General features: G+C 40.5%; 3 protein-coding genes and 1 non-coding gene across 6 annotated transcripts; 1 reads left to right on the forward strand and 3 right to left on the reverse strand.

Annotated features, from left to right (window-relative positions):
• Nucleotides 1-2: 2 nt before the first annotated feature.
• LOC117988800 (dynein regulatory complex protein 10-like) lies at nt 3-6,760 on the reverse strand. 2 transcript variants are annotated; one of them, XM_034976017.2, is made up of 10 exons: nt 6,449-6,760; nt 5,719-5,963; nt 4,627-4,734; nt 4,522-4,551; nt 4,056-4,218; nt 2,717-2,852; nt 2,298-2,447; nt 1,494-1,623; nt 929-1,099; nt 3-534 (listed from the first exon to the last, which is right to left on the reverse strand). In XM_034976017.2, the coding sequence occupies exons 1-10, from the start codon at nt 6,567-6,569 to the stop codon at nt 418-420; spliced, it is 1,371 nt and encodes a 456-aa protein (XP_034831908.1). In that variant the 5' UTR covers nt 6,570-6,760; the 3' UTR covers nt 3-417. The 2 variants fall into 2 exon arrangements, with proteins under 2 accessions (XP_034831908.1, XP_069359672.1); XM_069503571.1 differs by having other exon boundaries at nt 3-645; nt 6,449-6,759.
• On the reverse strand, nt 3,567-3,640 carry TRNAI-AAU (transfer RNA isoleucine (anticodon AAU)). Its single transcript has one exon. It is a non-coding gene; the product is annotated as a tRNA-Ile (tRNA).
• A 987-nt stretch (nt 6,761-7,747) lies between the features above and the next one.
• LOC117988798 (dynein regulatory complex subunit 2) lies at nt 7,748-18,705 on the forward strand. 2 transcript variants are annotated; one of them, XM_034976014.2, is made up of 10 exons: nt 7,748-7,934; nt 8,659-8,832; nt 9,645-9,758; nt 10,163-10,301; nt 10,672-10,895; nt 14,691-14,888; nt 15,655-15,849; nt 16,840-16,992; nt 17,593-17,828; nt 18,493-18,705. In XM_034976014.2, the coding sequence occupies exons 2-10, from the start codon at nt 8,698-8,700 to the stop codon at nt 18,623-18,625; spliced, it is 1,527 nt and encodes a 508-aa protein (XP_034831905.1). In that variant the 5' UTR covers nt 7,748-7,934; nt 8,659-8,697; the 3' UTR covers nt 18,626-18,705. The 2 variants fall into 2 exon arrangements, with proteins under 2 accessions (XP_034831905.1, XP_069359670.1); XM_069503569.1 differs by lacking the exon at nt 7,748-7,934 and adding an exon at nt 8,499-8,515.
• On the reverse strand, nt 11,292-13,339 carry LOC117988803 (general odorant-binding protein 71-like). Its single transcript, XM_034976019.2, has 5 exons — nt 13,036-13,339; nt 12,476-12,946; nt 12,017-12,262; nt 11,568-11,694; nt 11,292-11,488 (listed from the first exon to the last, which is right to left on the reverse strand). The coding sequence occupies exons 1-5, from the start codon at nt 13,120-13,122 to the stop codon at nt 11,379-11,381; spliced, it is 1,041 nt and encodes a 346-aa protein (XP_034831910.1). The 5' UTR covers nt 13,123-13,339; the 3' UTR covers nt 11,292-11,378.
• Nucleotides 18,706-18,877: the final 172 nt, after the last annotated feature.

Raw genomic sequence — 18,877 nt, forward strand, 5'->3', positions numbered from 1 at the left:
ATTATACAATTACTTATTTCATTTCCCTTTCCTTGAAGAGTGTCCCTTGTACCTATTAAATGTGAGTTCTGCATACTACTATAACATTCTAAAGGAAGGTAGGGGTTCCTATTGGTACGTATGAACGCAACGTACTACCAACGCAGCAGTCAAATGTTAATGAAATACTTTGTGCTGGGTTGTTCGATGCCCAAATAATGTTGGGCATATTTACCTACGCAGCAGCGCTTATTACTGGAGTTTTACGCTCGTTTTATCCCTATCTTTGTCAGTTTCAACTTTGGAAAGCATTACTAAACAGAGAAATGCTTGACGACGCATACATGAGGATTTTTCTCCTCAAGGAATTAAAAAGGTAAAATACATCGGGCGAATACACATCCTTGTGTTGCACCCTGGTATCGTAAAGCATAGCAATTACTTCTTCCCTTTGGCCTCCTTCTTGGCTGCCTTTTTCTCGGCGGCGGCCTGTGCGGCTGCCCTTCTCTCGGCAAGCTCCTGGGCAAGTTGCATTTGCTTCTGTTTCTTCTTGAGCTAGAAATGATAAGATTTTTGGAAAGGACAGGTAAAAGAAGGACACCAGAGGAATGAATGGGTCTAAGGACTTTACGCTTTCTTCTTCCCCTTTTTGCCTTTGGTTTTGAGCTGCACAAAAATAAAAGATGCATCTTGAGATACAAAAAAGTAGGATACCTTCAAGAAAATAGAACGGTTGGAAAACGTACCGAATGTCAACAAAAGTAATAATTTAGCAACACTAATAAGATAATAGGGCGGAAATAAGAAACAGAGATATGAATATAGATAGGTTGGCTAGAAAGTTAAAATAAATAGGTAGGTAAGTAGTACCTATATTCCTGGTGATACCCAGGTTTGTTAGGTATGCCTGATCTTTTCAATTGAATAGTACTTAGGTATATCAACTTACTTTTTTCTTCTCGGCCCTGTTCGCCAGCACTTCTCGCCAAGCACTCTGGATGACTCTCGCGGCGTGCTCCACGATGAACTTGTTCATCTTCGCTGTCATCTCCTGGTGGTATTCCTCCTCTCTCTCCGCCATTAATGGAATATATTCTTTATCCTGCTCTGCCAGTTTGATCTGCAGCAAACCAGTTTTAGCTTTATTTAATAGACTTTGAAAAAGAATAGACAGTTCTCAATTCGCATACCTAGCTAAGTATTTATTTCGCTTAGTCTAAAAAGACGATGGCGCTAATGCAAGATATGGGAAAGAAATATAAAACATCTCTGTAAATAAATAATTCTTACATGAGTCTAATTTTAACATTGAGACTAATTTTAGCATTATCTGGTTATTTATATCACAAAGGTAAAAAAATGGGAATGCACCGAAATGATTTGGTACTAAGTCTACTGTGGCTGAATTACAAATTGGGTTGTTCTATTCAATCATGCACTTAGTTGTACCTAGTATTGAAGTTGTCCAAACATTACAAGGATCGAGAGTTAAAAAAACCGAAACTACTTGAAACCTCTAAGTTGTCGCATTTCTCCAGCTCATCGTCATATTTCTCGGTGAACTCGTCTAACTCCACTTGCTTGTCTCCCATCTCGAGATCGTACTTCTGCAACCACGAGAGCAATTGCGTCTCCACTTTGAACCTTAAACGATTTGTTGTTATTATACGGAAAATAATCATCTATACGTTTTTTAGCGTTTAAACTATCGTGAGTGATTTTCATTATACATATCTCACATACCGTGACCCGGCTTTACTCACGTGCTTAGTCGACGCGCTAGCCCGACTAGTTTCGAACTTTGTGTCCTTTTTCAAAGGGAGTCAGTTCGCGCACGCGTTCAAATTAAAATTTGCCGCAAAGTGCCGCGCGGAGGCAGCGCTGCGGCCGCCCTGATTTGTAAATTGTAAGTCCATATACTTAAATTCCATCTACGCGTATGAAACGCTTTGCGACATTGTTCCTTATATACGCGTGGCAAGGGTCTGGAATACACTTCCGAGATCAGTGTTTCCTGCCAATTATAATCCAGGTATCTTTAAAACAAGAGTGAATAGGCACCTTCTAGGCAAACGCGTCCCATCTTGGGCCACATCATCACTTTCCATCAGGTGTGATCGTGGTTGAGCGTGCGCCAATAATGAAGAAAAATTAAAAAACGCGCGAGTGCAGCGCTGCGCCCGCGCTGCGGCCGCGTATCAAATCATCTCGGTCGCAATTATATGGGTTTACAAAGTAGTTGCAGCGCTGCAGACGGGCTACCTCCACTTTGTGGCGAAGGCGACCTAAAACGGGTGATATTCTTTAAAAATAATTACCTCCGCGCCCGTTGATTCTTCTCGTCAATGAGATGCGCTTTGAGCAAGTTTTCATACATTTCCCTGGATTCTACCTCTTCCTCTTTCAGCAGCTCGTTCTTGACTATGTGAGCGCGGGTCGCTAACACCATTTGACGATCTGAATCTAAGCTGTAAGATAGGCTACTTCGGTCAGGTAATATCCCACAGTAATAGGACAAGCTAAATCGCTTGGCGCCACGGCTTTGCCGGTAGGGTAGTACTAATACAACTACTACGTACCAGCCACGGCCAAAGCCTCCCCTCCCACCAGACCAGACCAGGTATTTAGAAATTATAAAATTCTAAACCCCTGCCAGGAATCGAACCCGGGACCTCCCACTAATAAGAACACAGCGCTTACCACTGCGCCAGGGGCGTCGTCTATCGTGTTCACTCACATTTTCTTCTTAAGCTTGACATCCGCGTCGAAGTTCAGCACAGCCAGCTCTTTCTCCAGCTTCGATATGATATCGGCTTTCATTGCCATTGTCTCTTCGAATTTTTGACTCTCCACTCTTAATTTATCCGTGTACTCTAAAGAAATAAACAGATCACTAAAAATATCTGGATTTTTTGGGCATCTCTATTTTTCGGAGTTAGTATGATGTGCTTTTGAACAATAAAATATCACTTGGGTTGAAGATGAAAGAAAATATCGTAAGGGAACCTAAATACCTGACAGTTCTCCATAATGTTGTATATTTTTTTTAAAGAACAATCAACAGGTTACAAAAAAAAACTTAAAACTACACAAAAAGAAAGAAATACCGACATAAGTATAAATGCTATTTTGTAGTCCCACAGTGATTGCCACAGCATGCGATGTGAAACTATATAGAAGGAGAAAAAACGGAAAAGGAAACGGACAAGAGAAGAGGTGCTAAAATTAGACCCAGCAAGCTGAGGCAATCAACTAACTGGATTCAGTTCTCAAAGGTGTGCAAAATCTGTGTCAATCCGCACTTGGCTAGTGATGGTGGACATGGGCTAAACCCTTCTCATTCCGAGAGGAGGCCCGTACTTTGCGAGGTGACCCGTTCTTAGTAGTGGACCGGCGATGGCTTCGAAATGATTAGAATGATTCGGATAAGTATAACTCCCTAACGTTTTCGTAGTCACTAATCTGGCTATAGTGCAGTTTCGTGTAAAATAATCCTTAAATTGGTCAGTTGTCCAATGGATCATTGAAAACATTTGAAAAAATATAAACTAAGTATGTAGGTATATAGGTATACGTAAAAGTACAGTTGGCCCATGAGGGGATCGAACCCGCGACCTTCGCGTTATTAGCACGACGCTCTAACCAACTGAGCTAATGGGCCGCTGACTGATTTGAGATTTTTTCAGATCCGTTTCATGAGAGTCAAGGAATAGAAAGCACCTACTTAGGTAATCATAATCAGCCATCAGGTCACGGAAGTGCTCCAGAATCTGCAGGTAGGTAGGTACCTCTAGCCCAGAAAAATGTTTTGTTGATAATATATCCCCATGCGAATCCGAAACGTACTGCACAGTGCGACAAGGGGTTAACAGGGAAGCGCTGTTCGAGAACAAAAGCTTAGAATATTCAAACAAGAACAAAGGGGACACTTGACGGCAACGTTAGTTCCGATTTTCGCCACGCGGCAAGATAGCCTTGTCGCACTGTACCCAACCGCCGCTGTGCCCAAAGCCATACGATACATGGCGCCAACTGTGTGCTAAACTACACAAAGTTTGTACCAATATGATATGTACCTCGTATTTTCTCAGTTAGCTTTTTATTAGAAGCCTCCAATTTCCTCGTGTTTAGCTTCTCAGTGAGCTCCTCTGCTGCAGTGGTGGTCATTTGTCGCACCATCAGGTCACGGAATTGTTCCAGAACTTGCAGGTATTCTAGTCCAGGAGACAGCTGCTTTGTCTACAAAATGTCATCATAGGCTTTATTCTTTGGAAAAAACTCAATACTCAAAACTACTTTCGCTCTGAAATATTATTTAAGAGTGGTCTTTAAAATCCCAAGGCTTATTATTGGAGCACTTAGGACTTAAGTGAGTCTCTAAAATCTCTATTGACAAGGCACTTATTATACTAATATCGCAATATTTACTAAGAAGGTAAGAACCACATCGCAACATTTTTGAAGAAAATTGTTGATGATTTTGTTTTAGTACCTGATTAATCTATAAAATATCTCATATTTTAGTATCTTATGGACATTTACCTCACCAGCCTCGGTGAATTCAGCCTTCATCTGGAAAAAGACAAGATCTTGAAACCTACGTCTTATCAATAACAATAAATATATCTAATTAAAAGGCTTTACCACCTCCTGAATCATTTCTTCTACTTTCGGTCGCAGCGCAGGATAACTGTTCATGATGTACATGAGATGACCCAGTTCAGGGTTAAGGCGGTTCTTTAACGATACGTCACCCTGAAAATATAACCAAAATTCTAGAATGTGTCGGCGATAGCGATTTATTCTATGCGTATCTTAGGAAAGCTCAAAATCACTTCGGCCAACAGGAGTCGCGCTCAGAGTTTTGTCTTTGTGTTCAGATCAGAAATGAGGCGCTACGTAGAAGAACCAGAGTAACTGACATAGCCTAAAGAGTTGCGAAGCTGAAGTGATAATAGGTGGTGTAATGTATGGACATTGGATGTATTACTGTCATCTTACACACCACACACAGCAGAGTGATGATGAATTAGAGAAGCCCCTTCCAGCGACACTTGGCATGTGGTAAGGAAGTGAAAAGGACGTGCGTGTGGTGTGTAATGGTGTGTAAGACAGTAAGCCGATATTTCACGATAAGTAGACATACAGTACAGGTGGAGAGTTGGGGTTCTCAGGTGCTGGAATGGCAATCACAAAGAGTCACTGGATATGTATAATACAAAAGACCGCGGCGTATGGAAGACCCTACAAGCGACCTATGTCCAGCAATGAACGCCGAACATCTTCTGGCTAACGATGATAGTCTGAATCCAAATTCCTGGGAAAAATAGGGTTAGGTACAGCGGATTTCATCATCATAATCCAACGAAACTACAACCCTTTGCGTTCATAACCTCATCTACCTACAGTTTTTTCCAATTATCGTGTTCTTACGCTTGCTTTCCCCAATTTATGTATTTGTTCACTCTCTTTAGATTATATTCTTGATCTTCCTTTTGATCTTTTCAGCTGAAGTCCACTTGTTCTTAATTTTTACGGCCCTCGTATAGGGCTTACGTTCTGGGTGACCCTCCAATAGCGGTTCCGGTTTTTATCACTAACATCAGCTGATTAAAATCGAAATCGTACCCATAGTTATGCAGAAGGGTCTGGCAGCCCACATCCAACCTTAATAAATTGATAGGGAATGGAAAAGGGTCACAACTCTTAACAAAGGAATGAGAGGAAAGTTAAACTCACCCCTTTAATGTCCTCCATAGCTGCCATATTCAACAGACTGGTTGAGAACAGAGGATTATCATACTGCTCGAATATAAATATAAGGTCGTCCATATGCTGAGGCGTTAGTATGGAGCTGAGGGTTCGGTATTCTTGCACGAGGTTCGGGAGGCAAAGGGCAAGCTTGGTCTTGTAGACTGCTTCATCCAGGATCTTGGTGATACGCTCTGCTTGAATGTGGCACTCCAGGTCGATGGGAGATGCAGCTTTAATAAATTAATAATTAGGGTGTTTACTTGTTGGCTTCATTAAAAGAGCTCTGACCCCGAACTTGTGCAATGGGTGATTTATCGATCTATTTGGTGGTAGGTCTACACAGTGCACGATGTTGGAGGTATTGGAGGCACGCGTATGCCTTTCATGATTCGAATCGACCAGGGATTATAACACGGGAATCCCAGGATCATTGAGGCCGAATCTTTGCATCTACAACCTGGTGGGAGGTTTTCTCGTGGGAGGCTTCGGCCGTGGCTAGTTACCACTCAATCGATAAAGCCGTGCTGCCAAGCGATTTGGCGTTCCGGTACCTACGATGCCAAAGAAACCATGAGGGGCATGGGTTTAATAAAAACTGCCATACCCCTTCCAGGTTAGCCCGCTTCCATCTTAGACTGCATCATCACTTACCACCAGGTGAGATTGCAGTCAAGGGCTAACTTGTATCTGAATAAAAAAAAACCTAGGTACATACTATTATCCTTAGTGAGGTCCACTTCAGCCCTGTCAGTCTCGCCAGATCTAGTGCTGGCGGTCTTTGAAGAGCCAGAGTAAGTCGATGGTGACTGCAAAGTTCCTGATGATTGAGCATCCATTTCACACTTTACCTGGAACACCTGGAAGTGCGTTCAGTATCCAATGACTTAGATTTAAGTAAGTAGATATCGACGATGAAGTTTCAATGATGTAAAAACTTAGTAGCTAAGTAGATCAACCTAATATCAATCAATTGTTCCTTCAATATTTTTTCTAAGATTTTCTTTATTTATTACAGGCATCGATGATTCTGTAATCATCGATTCAGACGTTGACATAACAGACGAAAAAGTCAAATATTTTAGTAAGTTGTCATGGAAACATTTTTTTACCTACTGATAGAGAATTATACGCATAGATAAGATATAAGATACTTTTCGTATAGTACGCGACAGGTCGAGATGGCAAACGGAGAAGGAACGCCCCGCACACCCGCACAGCCTCACGCTAATCCGGTCGGGCGAGCGCGGGTGACGTGCGGGTGTGCACTGCGGTTCGTCCTCCCGACTGTCGTCTCGACCTGAGGAGTGTCGCGGACTAATAAGTACTTAATAGCTAATGCCGCCTATTCTGGCAGTCTGTTTCTAAACCGTAATCGCACTTCATTCCCTCTAGGACTTTCTAACCAACTCCTACCCCTTCTTTTGGTATCCGATTCAAAAGTAAGTAACTAAGTACGTAGAGTAAACCTCAAAGCTCTTTAGGAGAGATACTGTTCAAACTTGTTTTAGCTGGAATTCGAACCTGAAACTTCTTGCTTATAAAGCTAGACCGCACACCACTGCTCACAGAGACAGAAGCGACAAATATTAAAGCATCATGAAAACCTGCGTGACTAAAGCGACAACGAAGCAGGAACTTTAGCTGCGCGGCGGTTGCCTGATTAATGACGCCATGCAAACTTACGTGAGCGACTACGTGAATGAAGAACGCGATTCGACTCCGCACGCTTCTAGTGATCCAGTGATCTTCTTCTTCTTCTTCTTCTCGAATCGACGGTCACCTCAAATACGGACAGCCCAAAAAGCCGTAACCGCGATAGCTCGGTCGGTAGCCTCGTGCAGCTCCTCGTTCGTGCAGGCAAACGATCACTGATCACTGATCACTGATCAGCATCAATGCACTGACAAAAAATAAGGTTTGCGATTCGCATTGTACTTAGTTGCGTAGGTGTGATAGATTCGCGTCGTGGATGCTCCCGCATTCCGCTTTCATGACGCACAGGTGTGGCCGTAGCTTTAATTGGGGTGTGCCTACCCTGTAATTTACGCTACCGCCACGCCACGTTATTAAAGTCTGTTGCTATGACACCTTTTAGTTTGCTCAATAGGTACTTTTATAATAGCTGTAGTCTGGTGTTAGAACTTACGTACTCAGTGTAGATTATCAATTTGTAGGTGTCGTGCTGTTACTTGAAAAAACAGGTAACCTAAACTTAACTTAAATAAAACATCAGTAATTGGAAAAATAATAATAATAGTCAATTTATCACTTAACGTCCGTTTAAGTTCCACGTACCTAGGTACCTAGTAATGTTTTGGCGGTTTTAATATTTCGAAGCCATTCGCTAGAGAATCGAGAGACGCGTCGTGTTTCAGTCATAATAGTCAGTCAATAAACAAGAAAACGTCCAACAGAAAGTCGAGCTCAGAGAAATAAAAAAACAACTGCACGGTATTTAGGCAACAACTCTGGAAACAGCAAGTTATTTTCGCTCTTCTGTAAAGTTGCTAATTTTGACACAGTACGCGGCAGAAAGTAATGAAGGTACCTACCTGGCCTTCAGAATGTCATTTCGGCTTTGTAGAGCGTTGTCTCTGTCGCTCATACCTATATGACGTTTTGTCGGCCTCAACGACAGAGACAGGTACCTACTGTAAGTTAAAATTATTGCGTCGGGAGTTTGCGCTTGAAGTACGAATGCATAGATTCTATTTGATACGAGACGAGAGTAGCGAGAGAGGCGGCAATGTTACGACTTTCGGTATCAATTCGTCAATCCAAGGTGAGGATGATGGGTCATTGTCCTACGGCCGTCTTAAACCAGACGATTAATAAAATCAAAGCATGGTCTTTTTACTTAGAAATGAGGGTAGGTCTGTGTCCGTCTCTCGAATTCGATATCACCGCATTTTTCATTTATTTTAGATCATTTTTGTACAAACGTGGACAGCCTGAAATACCACAATGCCGAAAAAGGGCAAAGTGAACAAGTTGGCGCGAATGTCAGACGAGGAACGGGCTCGGTATCTCCAACATCGAGCCGATGTTGAGGAAGAAGCTCGCAGAAGGAAGCGAGAACTTATTGCACGGTTCATTAAGGTAGGTTCATCTCGGTAGATTTTTAAAAGTAAGTTGATAATTTATTGAAGTACCTACCTACCTACTACGTCTGCCCTCTGACTTGAATCTAAGTTACAAAAGAAAATCTAAGAATATTTTCAATTCTTCGAAAGCAGCAATAAAATTGACGTCTGTGAATGAAAGTAGCAAAAGCCACACTATCGGCGAAATTCGCTTTCCATCATGACTTATTAGTTTTCTCGGTATAGCGATTTCGTCCGCGTAGAAAGAGTAGGTACCTACCTAGTAGATAAGTCCTACCCTGTACCTAATAAATGGCGGCGCGGGGGAAAAGTATTTGATGTTTTTCAAAAGGTAGGCTGAGATAAATACCGTGTCAAGATCATTTTAGTAAGCAGTTAAGAGGTAAAGATGTAACATACAAACAGATACGTTTTCAGATTTGTAATATTAAGTACTTATGTAAAGATAAAGTCAAAATCAAATCATTTATTCAAATTGGGTACCATTGTACACTTTTTCATAGTCAGTTGTTACGTAGTTATACGTACTTAGTTGTTAAATTTACGTAATTAATTAATTACGTAGGTAAATTTAAAACTAAAGCTACGAGGGTTCCATATAATGTTCTGAAAGGTGTTTTCACCACAGAGTAATGTAATGAAAGTTTTCACGTCTGCCAATCCGCAGATGGGTAGCGTGGTAAACGCTGGCCTAAGCCCTTCTCATTCTGAGAGGAAATCCGTGCTCAGTAATGGGCTGGCAATGGGTTGAGATGAAATATTAAGTAGAAATAGAATATGGGTAATTGACCATCTTGTCTGTTGCAGAATAAATTGGATAAAGAAGAATCCTTTGCGAAAATAAATACAGCGAAGATAAATCAAGAATGGCGATACATTCTACGCAGAATCAAATGCAAACAAATGGCTGTGGATATACAGGTAAGAGGTTCTTGTTGCGACTTTTGACGACCTCCCTGGTACAGTGGTAAGCGCTGTGGTCTTATTTGTGGGAGGTCCCGGGTTCGATTCCTTGCAGGGGTTTGTAGGAAGTCTTCGGCCGTAGCTAGTTACCGGCAAAGCCGTGCTGCCAAATGATTGAGCGTTCCGGTACGATGCCGTATAGAAACCAAAGGGGTGTGGTTTAATAAAAATTGCCATACCCCTTTCAGGTTAGCCCGTTTCCATCTTAGACTGCATTATCACTTACCACTAGGTGAGATTCTTCGAGAGTCGAGGACTAACTTGTATCTGAATAAAAGAAAATAAAAAAAAGATTACCAGCTTTAGACTTTGAAGGTGCTAATTCGGCCTTTACTTTCACAAATACTGTCAAATGCTTGCAGGGGATGATGAGCAGTTTCAACTTCTTGTTGGACAGAAAGAATCGCCTTCTGTCCTTCTTGATGAGTTCCATAGAAGATTCCGATGACCAACACCGAAGAGCCTTCCAAGCACACACGGAGACTTTGAGCTACTTTCTTAGTAAGTATCAGCTTTAACAGGAATGAAACTTCCTTCTAATCCATACTGAATCGATTTTAATAAGTAAGTAATTCTATCCAGCGTGTTCCATACTGAACTATAGGTATAGTCCGTACAAAATAACTTCTCACGTGCCGTTTTAACTCTACGTCAACTGTGAAGTATGATTCACCTTTAAAATAAGGACTAAAATCGTACTTTTGACATGAAACTTGACACAAAGTTAAAATAGCGTGTGAGAAGTCATTTCTTACGCATTATATAACTACAGGTATTGCGTAAAAATTCTGCTTATATATCTAGATAGTTCTAGGTATATACATATATAGCAGAATTCTAATATTTTATTGAGGTAAAATAATGATTTCAGAAATAGGTTCCCAGCGTCTCGATAAATTACAATCGGCATATGAGTTTCAAAAGAACAACTTCCTCGAGACTTGGGACAAGGAAGAGATGGATATCACGGACAACCAGGACAGAGCAGAGTTCAAGTTGACGCTGGTGACGTACATCCAGGATCGGGACTTTCAGATCTTTAAGAAGGAGAAGGAAATCCAAAGAGCAACCGAGAAAAATGATGCACGCCTTGAGGTAGGTACCTATAAAATGTTATACAAGTCCAATGGTTGACTAAACTTGTTAGGTAGGTAGCACAAAGTTCGTCTGTTGAACTGTTACTGCCAAATATACAATTCAAGAGATACCTACCTACAGTACGCGGCCGAAAGTAATAAACATCGACCTTTAGAAGGAGATAGCAGATTTGTAGACCGCTGTCCCTGTCGTTGAGACCGATAAAATGTCATGTAGATATCAGAGACAGAGACAACGTTCTACGAAGCTGAAATGTCATTCTGAAGGCCGATTTACATTACTTTCGGACGCGTACTGTACTTAGTTGTAAAAAACTAAATTGGAAAGGCATGTTGTCAGTTAAAGCATAAGATGAATCGATCTTGCTAACGAAGGAAATGAAAAAGAAAAATAAATACTACAAAAACGTATAATCGTAGTTAAGTAATCCTAATCAATGAATGCAGTGTTTCGTAAGCTTAATAATTAAGTAAGTATAATTTAAAATAGAAAACTTGGCTTCCCATTCCAGTCGTCACAATTTGCTCGTGCCTTTTCCGATAAACAAGTCAACAAGTTCTTAGAGAATTCGCATTTGTCTTCAGTGTTCTCTGCAATTAAAAAGATAGGTTAACAAGCTTGGACACTCCTACCTACCAATTTCCATATGATAGGTATTATAATAGTTACCATTATCAAGTATTTGAAAACACTCTTCAATGGATTCTTGCAGGAAATCTCTCAAATCTTCGTTTTTCTCGTCCTTAGTCAAAGTATGTGTGACTAGATATCTGTCCGGCATTCCACGGTCATCTGTCTGTAATACAATACCAGGCCTAATTGGGTTTAAATCATCTTTAACACTACACCTGGTCTGCAACCACGTACGGTTGCCGAAATTCTACGGATACGTACGAAGCGATTTACCTCCTCATATTATTTTAATTCGAATTGCTAGGATATGGAACGCCCTTCCAGCATCAGTTTCCTCCTGCAATTTTAATATGGGTACCTCCAAGTCAAGAGTGAATAGGCATGTTCTAGACAAGCGCGCTCCACTTAGGATGCATCATCAGTTGCCAGCAGGTCTGGTTGCAACCAAAGGCTAGTCTATAAATTTTAAAAAATGCTTCACTTACCATATGTAAATTTTCTATGAAACAATGCAGTACACAAGCCTTATCGATTTCATTGCTAGAATTATTTTCACTGGAATTTCTTCCTTCTCCATTATCATTCTCATAATTATTTTCGCGGTTCCCGTTATTTCTTTGAGAGTGAGGGTTGTATTGGCTCCTTTGTCCAGAATTCATTTCTACGCGTTTCTCACGTTTGTATCTCCTTGGTGGCTTTATTGATACGTAGTAGTTATTCTGCGAGGCATCCTGAAAAATTTGAAGAGGAATAAATTAATCTACCTATAATAGTTGCCTTAATCACACCTATAAGCTTTTACTCATATAAGTATACCTAATGCACGCTATAAGCATCTACAATTTTTCCGATATACTTATTCGTGATTGAAAACATTTCTATGTATTCGATTTTTCATATAAGCAATCTTTTTAATTAAAATATAAGAAAATAATATAGCCTACACCATATTCTTCACTCTGCAAAAAATCATCTTGACCCCTTAAACGTTCAGTCGTGCCATAACCGTTTGTCATTTCATTTCTCCCTCCGCTATTACCTTTTCCCATGCCATTCGAGTTACCCATTCTATTATCCCGCCCACCGTTCCCGTTATATCTTACATCTCGTCTATTTTCATTCATGTTACTATTTGTCCCATCATTTCTACCGCTGTTACCTCTGTAGTCTTTATTTCTCTCTCTGTCTTTCTTGTTATCTCTGTTATTATTATTACCCGTTCTTTCTTCCCTGTTCTCATTTCTGTTGTCTCTGTCCCATTGATTTCTTTGATTTTCATCTCGATTCCCCCACTCATTCTCTGAGGATTGACGTCTATTTTCATTACTCTTTCCTTGCTGCTGCCTTATGCAATTATTGAAAACTTTTTTTAATTCTTCGTTTTTGGGACCATGTTCGGATCGGCACGTGAGAGCCTAATTTAGAAAAAGTTTCAAAATTCACTTATTTAGTCTACAAGTCACAACAGCGTAAATACATTTAGGTAACTAGATGTCATACTTACAGAACACTCCATAATGAGCAAAAATAATATAGCACAATGCACCATAAGTACCATTTTCACGTTTACTCGCTGATTTGAATATAACATCGAAGTCCTCGAAACACCATATTTATATGAAGGAATCTACGCTCCACTACCTCGATATCCGAACAAACTCGTAATACAATGCCTTAATTAGCTAACCTATGTAAGGTCAGGAAAAACGGCGCAACTATGTTTTTGACATTTTTCCGAAAAAAGACTCCACCACTCTTTCGTTATTTCCCACATTTCCTGAAACTGAAACTTTCATGGCGGAAACTCTGTAGTTGCATAAACCGAAGTTGTATTCCGTAGCATAAGTAGGTAGTTAGTTACCTAAACATTTTATATCATGACGTGGTTACCTAGTTATTGCAACTTTGATGCCTTGACTTAACCAGATATTTTTCTTTATTTAATTAGGGATTTAAGCAAGCGTAGTGTGGGACGCCCTCCAGCACGATGGACCGACGATATAAAGAGGCTGGCGGGAAGTGGCTGGATGTGGAAGGCTGAGGACCGGGTGTGGTGGCGCTCTTTAGGGAAGGCCTATATCCAAAGTAGACGTCCACAGGCTGATGATGATGATGATGATGATGAATTAGGGATTTTATAGTTATGTAGGTAGGTAGGTACATGTCAGATGAGTAGGTAGGTACCTACTAAGTACATGAAAGAATGTTTAAATTATAAGTTTCCTATCACGTTCAAATTAGCGATATTAGGCAACCAAAATTATCAAAATTTTCATCGAACCTCCCATTTTGTCCGCAATTTGTCACGGCTGTCGGGACGCCTGACGGGCGGAAACTCGTGTGACAGTAATTGCAGGAAGACCAGCCGTGACCAATGGCAAATCACCTTGTTTAGGTTTACATGACGGCTATTTATCGCAAGACACCTTGTTACAGGTACCAGAATAGCTTTATAGATGCCGTATGAGTAATGCGATAACCTATTTGATAAAGGTACTTACCTACCAACTTAGTAGGTACTTACCTTATCAAACTATGCAGAGACCTACAAAATAATATCGTGAAAACTCTATAGGTACCTACTGAAAATCAGGCTCCACAGATGATAGACTATTTAACCATACCTGGTTGATTAAAAGTAGGTACCGCGAAAAAGCTGTGACAGCCTCGGCCAGCACAGCACCTAGTCCGAGGGTCCGAGGTTCGATCCCGGGCACGCACCTCTAACTTTTTGGAGCGATGTGCGTTTTAAGTGAATACGCAGATAGGTATCACTTGTTTTAACGGTGAAGGAAAACATCGTGAGGAAACCTACATGCCTGAGTGTTCTCCATAACGTTCTCAAAGGTATGTAAAGTCTACCAATTCACACTTACGCACACATACCTATATATATATATATATATATATATAGGTGTCTTTAGGTTCAATGAACTGCCTTAGTAGGGGTAGGGATAGGCCCTTCCATTAGCGTGCATGGAGATTTCATCGCCACGTACCATCTTTAGGTTTTATTCTGAAAGCATATGGGGCTTTAAGGCTAAGGACATAAAATGTGTTCCCAGGCCAAGATGGTACAAACATGACCTGCCTCTGGGCTCTGCTGTTACAGCTTGATTTACCAATTATAATATTTTTCGTCAAAATCATCCTTAACAGTATGAAGAAGAAATGCACAACCTCTGCAAGCCGAAGCAATTGGAAATAGACATGTACTGGACAAAGCTCCGAGACGTTTACAACATGTATTTAGAGAAGCATAATCCCATCATGGCCCACTACAACACGCTGCGAGAAAAGGACGAATTTTATCAAAGTGACATCGCCAAAAACGAAATACAGATTCAACACGCTACGGTAAGTGGGAGTCAGTACCTACTGCTAATATCTTGTGCAATCCTTTCCCAAACATCAACATTCTAACACCTAAGTAGTACCTAGGTATAACAATAAGTGATTTCATATAGCAAGAACAGCGTTCGAGAGGAGTATAAACCAAAAGTCAAACGTGCCATAACACTAAAGTGCTGATGACGCGACGACCGTTGTGGCGCTCTACGCACAATGGTGGTCGTCTTTCTTCTAATTCATAGCACATTTCCAATACCAACTTTCAATATTGACACAGCAGGAACCAATTAGGAAGATCTTCCGCTGAATTGTTATTATGGGCACACAGCTGGTCAGAGCGATGGATCATAGAACCTGTCTATCTTAAAATAAAGAATGCTCTATGAGAAAAATTCGTTAGCGCGATTGAGGATCTGCGGTGGCCGGTGAGACATTGAAGATCCTGTAGCGACATCTAGTTTGTGCATTGCAAGTTATTTCGTCGCAGCGTGCGACGCGATGGCTGTAGAAAGCTACGTAGGTACACAGATTTTACTTGGGACAATAATTTAGTAGGTTTCTAATACGACTCGATTATTACGATCTCGACTTTATAACGATTACAAAACCGATAAAACTTCCAAATTCGGATCTATAAGCTCGATCACCCATCCAGTTACCAACTTAGATGTTGCACATTATACCTACTGATATGCACTGACATAATATCTTGGCCATACCACCCTCTATAGGATGATACGTGGGTAGGCAATTAATTTTTATCGCTCTGCAGGAGGTTCTGATAACTCTACAAAGTGAGTGGATAAAGTCGACTAACGTTATGAACAACAAACTGAGGCGTATGAATAATCATAAGGAAGAACTGGCTAAGAAGCATTGGCAGATGAAGAGAGAGACGAAAGTAGCGCGAGGGAAGGAAGAAGAAATGCTAGCTGTATTGGTCGATGCTAGTCAGGATGCTATAAAGGTAATCTAAGTAAAATGTACTATCGCAACAGATCGCCATCCGTTGACAATACCTATTGCAACACCAATGTATCGTACCTAACTACCTAGAAAAAAATAAGCTAGCTGATAAATAACGGTAGCTGAAAAGGAAAGGAGCTTAAAGTCATGTTTAACTAATGTTCAAGGTTAAACAAGGTTTATTACAGGATGTAACCAGAACGTTAGCAAAAACGAATAAGTACAAGTGATAGTACCTACTGGTAAAAGTTCACAATATATTGCAAATAAAACATCTGACTGACGCTAGAGGTAAACAAATGTTGCGTAAGTAGGCCACTCGGAGTTAATGCCGCGCCGTAGGCGGGGCATTGACCCAAGTTTTGCGCGCTATACATTGCGGGTTTGAAAGATGCTAAATCTATAAAACTACAAAATGAGGCAAATGATTATTATTGGTATTGGATTGTGTTTAGGTACCTAGTTACGCTAACTAACGCTAAATTTTTAATAGCGTTCTGGTTAAAATCCTTATAAGGTAAAGTATGGTCAGATGTAATTACTTCCAAACGCCACAAGGCGTTTTAGTTGGTTTTTCGTGATTTTAGCAATGTTTTACATTTTTTCCCGGGATAAATGTGGTACTTTTGTCAAATCAGAAAATCCTAAAAGGAAGGTCACCTTTTGAACTAGCTACACAATTTTTTGTGTCTCAAAATATTTCTGTTTAGTACTTTGAATAGTCCAAACGCGACAGCATGTTTAATATATAGGCCCGTTAAGGCAAACACCTAAAAATGATGATATTATCAAAAAGAGAGCTTTGGCCATGCCCTTAAATATTTAAGTATAGGTATATTTGTTAACAAAAAAACTAAAATAGTATTTAATCAGTAGATAGGCTAATTATTTACCTAATGATGAAAGTATTTTAAGGTTAAGTATAGGTACTCATTATACCAGACAAATTGGACCGATACACACAAAATGATACCTAATAATGATGTTTTAGCGACTTGAAAGCGTAAATGATAAATTGGAAAAAATCAAACAAATGGGCGAGATCTGCAATAAATACGAGAAGGACAATGACAAACTAGTTCTTGAGGAGCCTGAGGATAATGGAGCCGCTGATGATTTTGAAACCTTGGACAGTGCCATGATTGTAAGATACCTTAAATTATACCTTTACCTACTTACATATTTTTTCAATAATAAATGGCGATGGAGAGAGCTATGCTTGGAGTTTTTCAACGTGATCAAATTAAAAATGAGGAGATCCGTAGGAGAACTAGAGTAACCGACATAGCTCAACGGGTTGCGAAGCTGAAGTGGCAATGGTCAGGGCACATAGTTCGGATAACCGATAGACGTCAGGGTCCCAAGGTGCTGGAATGGCGACCTCGCACCGGAAGGCGCAGCATTGGAAGACCCCGCACTAGATGGACAGACGGAGTCGCAGGGAGCCGCTAAAGAACCACATTCGAATCAGTTCACATCTGAGTGCTACGATGTCGTGGACAGACACACAGACAGCATCGTACCGGAACGCTAAATCACTTGACGGCACGGCTTTGCCGATAGGGTGCTAAGTAGCCACGGCCGCAGCTCCCCACCAGAAAAAGGTAGGTAGGAACCTACTACCTATTTATTCATTAATTTCGCTCAATACCAAGCAAACTTGGTATTGAGGGTGGGTCGAACTTAAATCACACTTCTTCCTCTATCTGCATCGGAGGTTAATTTCTTCATAATTGTAACGCAGGTCGAATGCAAAGAATATAAAAAGATGGACAAATTCCTACTAAAAGTTAACAGAGTGAAAGTCCAGACAATGTGCCTTAGAACGGAGAGGATCAAGCTTGCCAAGGAGAACATCCAGCTGAAGCAGTATATCAAGAGATACTTGACGGAACTGGCTCTGAAGGGAGGAAAGGAGAGGCCTTTGAGTATGAAGATACAATCCGAAATGCAGAAGATGGATTTGAATGGAAAATTACTGTACGTATATCATTACAGTGTGTGTGTGTGCTCTCTTAGCACTTGAATGACATTAACAGGGGGGGCGCTGTTGAAGAACAAAGAGAATATTCAAACAAGAACAAAGGGGACACTTGACGGCAACGTTAGTTCCGATTTTCGCCACGCGCCAACATAGCCTTGTCGCACTGTATATACATTCTACATCTCATATAGAGAGTGCCAGACCTTCGTTATTTTATAAACGCTGAAAAATCTCTGCGTAATGACCCCAGCACAGGGAGGAACGATCAGCGTCTGGCAATACATGATGTGATTTCTAATACTATTCCGAAGAAAATATAAAAAAAATTGACTTTATACTTTGACGTAAGATTTTTAACACCTTTATTACCTGTTATCTCCCAAAGTCACCATGATCCAAACTTTAGTCGCTAATGGCTCCTCCCTGTCTTGGGGACAATATGCAGAGAAACTTACAACTTTTATAAAATAACTAAGGTCTGGCACTCGCTGGCTCTTAGTCCAATAGTCCTTGGCCTCTCACATCAGTGGTGGGCAGGGCAATGATAAATGATGACAGTGAGGCATCATATTTTTCCAAAACCTCACAAAAGTTAGACCTTGGCTGCGATCTGGTGATAAGTTAAGATTTAGTTAGGTACTTATTTTGTTATTACTTCAGAAATCGTCCTGTGACCTGCATAGAGGGAGCCCTGTCAAATGCTGTGCTGCATGAGAAAAGAATGAAGTTGGAGGAGAAGAAAATCAAGGAATTAGGATCCGTCAGAGCCTACCCTCGAGTTTTTTGTTCATAACACCGCGAGGGATAATAATATGATCTATAATGCAAGTGTAAATGTTTCAACAAATCAAAATAAAGTTTTGTTGAATAAGACTAGTGTATTTTTTGGAAAATGTTTTGAGTACCTACCTATATCAGAACCACCTTTAAAAGCTTAGTTGTTTAAGTTTATATTCTGTTCTGTGTAAGGAAAACTGTTTAAAACTAATTTATCTTTCTAGACTGCATGCACAGGCTACACAATTCAACTAAAGGGAGAATTGAA

The sequence above is a fragment of the Maniola hyperantus genome, chromosome 15 (assembly GCF_902806685.2).
Source record: "Maniola hyperantus chromosome 15, iAphHyp1.2, whole genome shotgun sequence".
Taxonomy (NCBI): domain Eukaryota; kingdom Metazoa; phylum Arthropoda; class Insecta; order Lepidoptera; family Nymphalidae; genus Maniola; species Maniola hyperantus.

Coding starts and splice junctions, on each gene's coding strand:
- LOC117988803 (XM_034976019.2), bottom strand. CDS start 13,122: ATGTTATATTCAAATCAGCGAGTAAACGTGAAAATGGTACTTATGGTG. Junction 12,263..12,475: donor TGCAGAGTGAAGAATATGGT/GTAGGCTATATT, acceptor CAAATTTTTCAG/GATGCCTCGCAGAATAACTA. Junction 11,489..11,567: donor TTTTCAAATACTTGATAATG/GTAACTATTATA, acceptor TTTTAATTGCAG/AGAACACTGAAGACAAATGC.
- LOC117988798 (XM_034976014.2), top strand. CDS start 8,698: ATGCCGAAAAAGGGCAAAGTGAACAAGTTGGCGCGAATGTCAGACGAG. Junction 8,833..9,644: donor TTATTGCACGGTTCATTAAG/GTAGGTTCATCT, acceptor TGTCTGTTGCAG/AATAAATTGGATAAAGAAGA. Junction 10,896..14,690: donor AAAATGATGCACGCCTTGAG/GTAGGTACCTAT, acceptor CATCCTTAACAG/TATGAAGAAGAAATGCACAA.
- LOC117988800 (XM_034976017.2), bottom strand. CDS start 6,569: ATGGATGCTCAATCATCAGGAACTTTGCAGTCACCATCGACTTACTCT. Junction 5,964..6,448: donor GGACCTCACTAAGGATAATA/GTATGTACCTAG, acceptor AATTTATTAAAG/CTGCATCTCCCATCGACCTG. Junction 4,219..4,521: donor AATTCACCGAGGCTGGTGAG/GTAAATGTCCAT, acceptor GACATTTTGTAG/ACAAAGCAGCTGTCTCCTGG.